Genomic DNA, 4269 nt, shown 5'->3' on the forward strand with positions numbered 1-4269 from the left:
TACAGTAAACCCTAATTTAATGAGGAAAAGGCAAAAATTCCGACGACCAAAGGAAACGCTAACTCACCGGACGTAACAGTAGTCGTCGAGGAAAGGGAAATCAGCCTTTCGGGAACGTGTTCAAAGAAAACGCCGGAAATATAAGAGAGAGGACTTTAATCGCTGATTAGTCGCCCTTTGTAAAACTCAGGATATGGTTTTTTTTCGGGGAGAGAGAAAGTAATGTTAGGTGAAAGAGACATATGTATTAGTAGTAAAAGAAATAGTTCACATCAAGTCTACCATATAAAAATAATAAATCTACTATACTAAAATAATAAGTCTACTATTCAATAATAATAAGTCTACCATTCAATGCAAACGGGTATGACATGTTTGTAACCGTTTTTTCCGACCGTTGTAACGGTTGGGATCTGTGGTTTCCGGCTATAAATACAACTTTTAGTCGAAGTTCCTTCTCATCCCAGAGGTTTAATATGACCAATCCAATGAACATCAACTCTCTCCCGTCAGATATTTTGTATGAGATCCTTCTGAAAACTTATTCTAATTCGTATGTTGATCTTTGTCGAGCAAAAGTTTCATCCAAAACGCTCAACGACATTACCAATGAAGAGGGATTTTTGAAAACAGTTGATTTACTATCATTTATCACACCATGGGTTTGGGATCAACATGGGAGGGTTGGTGTATTCTTTACGCGCTGCTTGGAGGCCGGAAATTTGTCTGCGCAATTCCGTAGAGGTTTATCATATATATTCTACGAAGAAGATGGCCTACAGGCAAGGTTGGATTTAATTAGGCTCGCATCAAACGGTGGATTACTCATGGCCAGGTACTGCAACACTATGTTCAAACTAACCATGGATGGGAGCCAGGAAATTTTCAACACCATCGACGATCTTTCACGGGCAGAAGCAACGCAGATTAGAAGGAATATGCAAGACGTCCTCGTCTGTCATGTCAACTTTACGAAGCCTGAAGAACTCGACGAAATGGTGGGCCAGGTTTATTTGAAATCTTCCTGTAGGAAGTGTGTTTGTCTGAAGTTGCCAAATATGCGGTGGATGGGAGACAAAATTCTGGTGGACACATTTGGTGACCAAATTTGCGAATCCTGCTTCTGGAAATTGGAGTGTGTCATATTCTGGGATACAATATCATCATTTTCCATGATATGGCCTCAATAATTCGCTTCCTTATTATATTAAGAACTCTATCATTCAGTCGTAATGTAATAAACAAATCTATCTTGAGTAGGATCAATCAAATAACTCTACCATGAGGTAGATTTTATTTAAACAAATCTACCACAAGTGTAAACCTACACTATTGATTTCAAATAAGTCTACCATGAGGAAGATTTAATTTAAACAAATCTACCACAAGTATAAAACTACACTATTGATTTCAAATAAGTCTACCATGAGGAAGATTTAATTTAAACAAATCTACCACAAGTATAAAACTACACTATTGATTTCAAATAAGTCTACCTTTCAAATTAAACATGAATGTCGTCCATGCGAACAATCTAACAACGTATCAAGACGAACATCAACAATACAGCCAAAAATATAGTTCTGACAATAAAAAATAACATCAACTAAGCTGAAGTGTCTCCCTAAACCATTGAGTCGGTAATTCATCCTTCATCTCAGCAGCATATTTCAGTCGAAGCCCTGCAATTGTCTCATCATTAAGAGTATCCATGGGGACATCCAAGAGCCAAACATTCGATAATCTTCAAAGGTAAAGACCCCACAATCGCCAGTTTGTACGTTTTGAGGAACGTTCTTCATAATGAAGGTGTGAAAGGTTTGGTCGTGTGTCCATTCCCCGGGAAACAATTGACAAAGCAATAGTGGGATCATCCTCGCGTATGCCCTCACTTCCTGTTTCAGTTTTCTATCCGGATATGCTGTTGAAATGCAGTCATATATGTGTACCCTTTTCCTCGGAAGGTGAACCTCAACGGCAATCCAATGCTTACTTCCGATATTGTGACATATGTACAACAGATCCACATCCTTGAACCATATCTTATTACTGACTGCAAAGTCAGGAGATCTACCGTAGGCGACGTCAATGTAACCACTCCGGAATGCCCAGTTATCCGGATTGGGTAAGAAGTCTCGCTGAAATTCTACAAGCCACTGGCCGGTGAAGAGCGGGTCTAAGAAAGCCACCCTACCATCTCTTTGGAAGGGACACAGGTCTCTCAAATATCTTTGTCGGAACATATGCATCCCCGCTGTCATATGCTGCAAAAATAAATCTACCATTCATTATCGTAAATCTACTATTCATTATCGTAAATCTACCATTCATTAAGTCTATCACTGAAACGTTTACCAATTTGGAAACAAATAAATCTACCAAAGTGAAAAAGTTACCCGATCACCCAACCAGCCATATTCCAAAATGGGCCAGTTGGCTTTAGCAGTCATCAATTGAAGGAAGAACTCTATTATTGGGTCAGTGTCACCAACAGCATTATCCCTGCAACAATGACAAGCTTATAAACAAGTCTACCATATGGAGATTATATTGAAATCAAAAGGAAAGGATGCTTACAGTTCTGGAGTTATAAAGTCTAACAAAGCTGAATATTTACTTCGCTCAACTTCTTGGAACGGATCGTATTGTCCTTCTCCAGCAAAAACACCAAACACTATGCGTTTCACCGCAGAACTGCCAACAAAAGGAGACTTTTGGTTGGGAGCAAGATTGCGTGCCTTCCTTAGTCCATGGGCATTCTCCTCGTATACATCATCCTTGCTTACAAACTCTACCATCTTGTTTAAATTGGCCTTGAATGCTTTGTGCCTAGCATTTTCCACCGGGTCTGACAGAGATGAAAAAGAAGATGAAGGCTGAAGTGGATCTCCTGAAGGCGGATCCACCAGTTTTTTTTGCTTTTGGGGAGGGAGTGTAGGCTTTCGTGGTTGCTTCGGAGGAGGATGAGGTATTTCGACACACTCTTTGTTGTTCCCACTCGTTCGGCTTTTAAGATGTGGTTTCGTCTTCGAATTGGACGTCGGGGTTGGAGTTCTAACCACCCTAGCCACTGTAACAGCTGGGTCGGAGGTCGCGTTTTGCTCCACCATCCACGAATGCCAAAAAAAAATAATTAACCATTATGAATATAAGTCTACCACAAGTAAACACAAGTCTACCATTATGAATGGAACAAGTTTACCATAACTTATAAGTCTATCAATAAGAATAAAACAAGTCTATCAATAAGAATAAAACAAGTCTACCAATAAGAATAAAACAAGTCTATCAATAAGAATAAAACAAGTCTATCAATAAGAATAAAACAAGTCTACCTAAAATAATAAAATAAGTCTTTCAAGATGTAAATGCGAACACGTAAGGCTACCCACACATAAATAAGTCTATCAACCTGATGAATTATACATACAAAATAAAACAACTCTACCAAATATATTTATAAATTGTCTACCAAACATAAATTCGTTTTGCTACAGAGTTGCAAAATCCATGTCTTCTGTAAACCCCATGATTTTAGTTTCGAAAGCAAACATAGTCATTTCCCCCTTCTCCAATCCAAGTTACTTTCCTCAGTTCCTTGGATTAGAAAAGAGCCTTGCGGATAACCGGATCTTTGTCACCGGAACCGTTTTTGGTTTTAGGAGGAGGTTTTGGTTTTGCAGGTGCTTTCGCTGTTGGGGTTGCATCTTTGATTGCGGATCCGACGGAATCTGCTTTCTCCTCGGCCCTTACTCCCTCCGCCTGCGGCACCTTCTTAGCCTCCTCGAGCTTAGTCATCCTAGCTTCCAATCCACTCATTCGGGCTGTAACATTGGTGTCCATTTTTCCCACTTGAGATGCCAAAGCTAGAAGAATTTGTTTCATCTCCACATCACTGTCCTCCACGATAACCAGCTTCTTCTCATTCATTTTCTTCTTATTATTCAGCTCTCTCTCTTTCCTCAAGATTTTTGCAAGAGGGGTGTCGGAATCCGCCTCTCCCTCTTCACCATCAACCATATCGTTATCTTCCTCAACCACTGTTGCCGGCTTCTTATTCTTCTTCTTCTTTATGTTGCTCTTTTTCCTCTCACTTTCGTTCTCCTCTCCACTTTCATCGGTCATTTCCTTCGCCTTCTTCTTCTTCTCCTTGCTTTTTTCCATCTCACCTTCGCTCTCCTCTGCACTTTCATCAGTCATGTCTTTCTTTTTCTTCTTCTTCTCCTTGATCTTTTTCCTCTCACCTCCGCTCTCCTCTGCACTCTCATC

At 39.9% G+C, this 4269-nt stretch overlaps 1 protein-coding gene across 1 annotated transcript in view; it reads right to left on the minus strand.

Moving 5' to 3' along the window:
* Positions 1 to 4200, minus strand: part of LOC18015999 — a 5243-nt gene extending 1043 nt beyond the window's left edge. The window contains exons 1-4 of the mRNA XM_006398461.2: positions 3628 to 4200; positions 2578 to 3101; positions 2397 to 2502; positions 1950 to 2264 (exon numbers count right to left, since the gene is read on the minus strand). Coding sequence (XP_006398524.2) covers positions 1950 to 2264; positions 2397 to 2502; positions 2578 to 3101; positions 3628 to 4200 — 1518 coding nt within the window. The remainder of the gene's footprint in view (positions 1 to 1949; positions 2265 to 2396; positions 2503 to 2577; positions 3102 to 3627) is intronic.
* Positions 4201 to 4269: the final 69 nt, after the last annotated feature.

This window comes from Eutrema salsugineum, unplaced genomic scaffold (genome assembly GCF_000478725.1).
Source record: "Eutrema salsugineum unplaced genomic scaffold, Eutsalg1_0 scaffold_20, whole genome shotgun sequence".
NCBI lineage: Eukaryota > Viridiplantae > Streptophyta > Magnoliopsida > Brassicales > Brassicaceae > Eutrema > Eutrema salsugineum.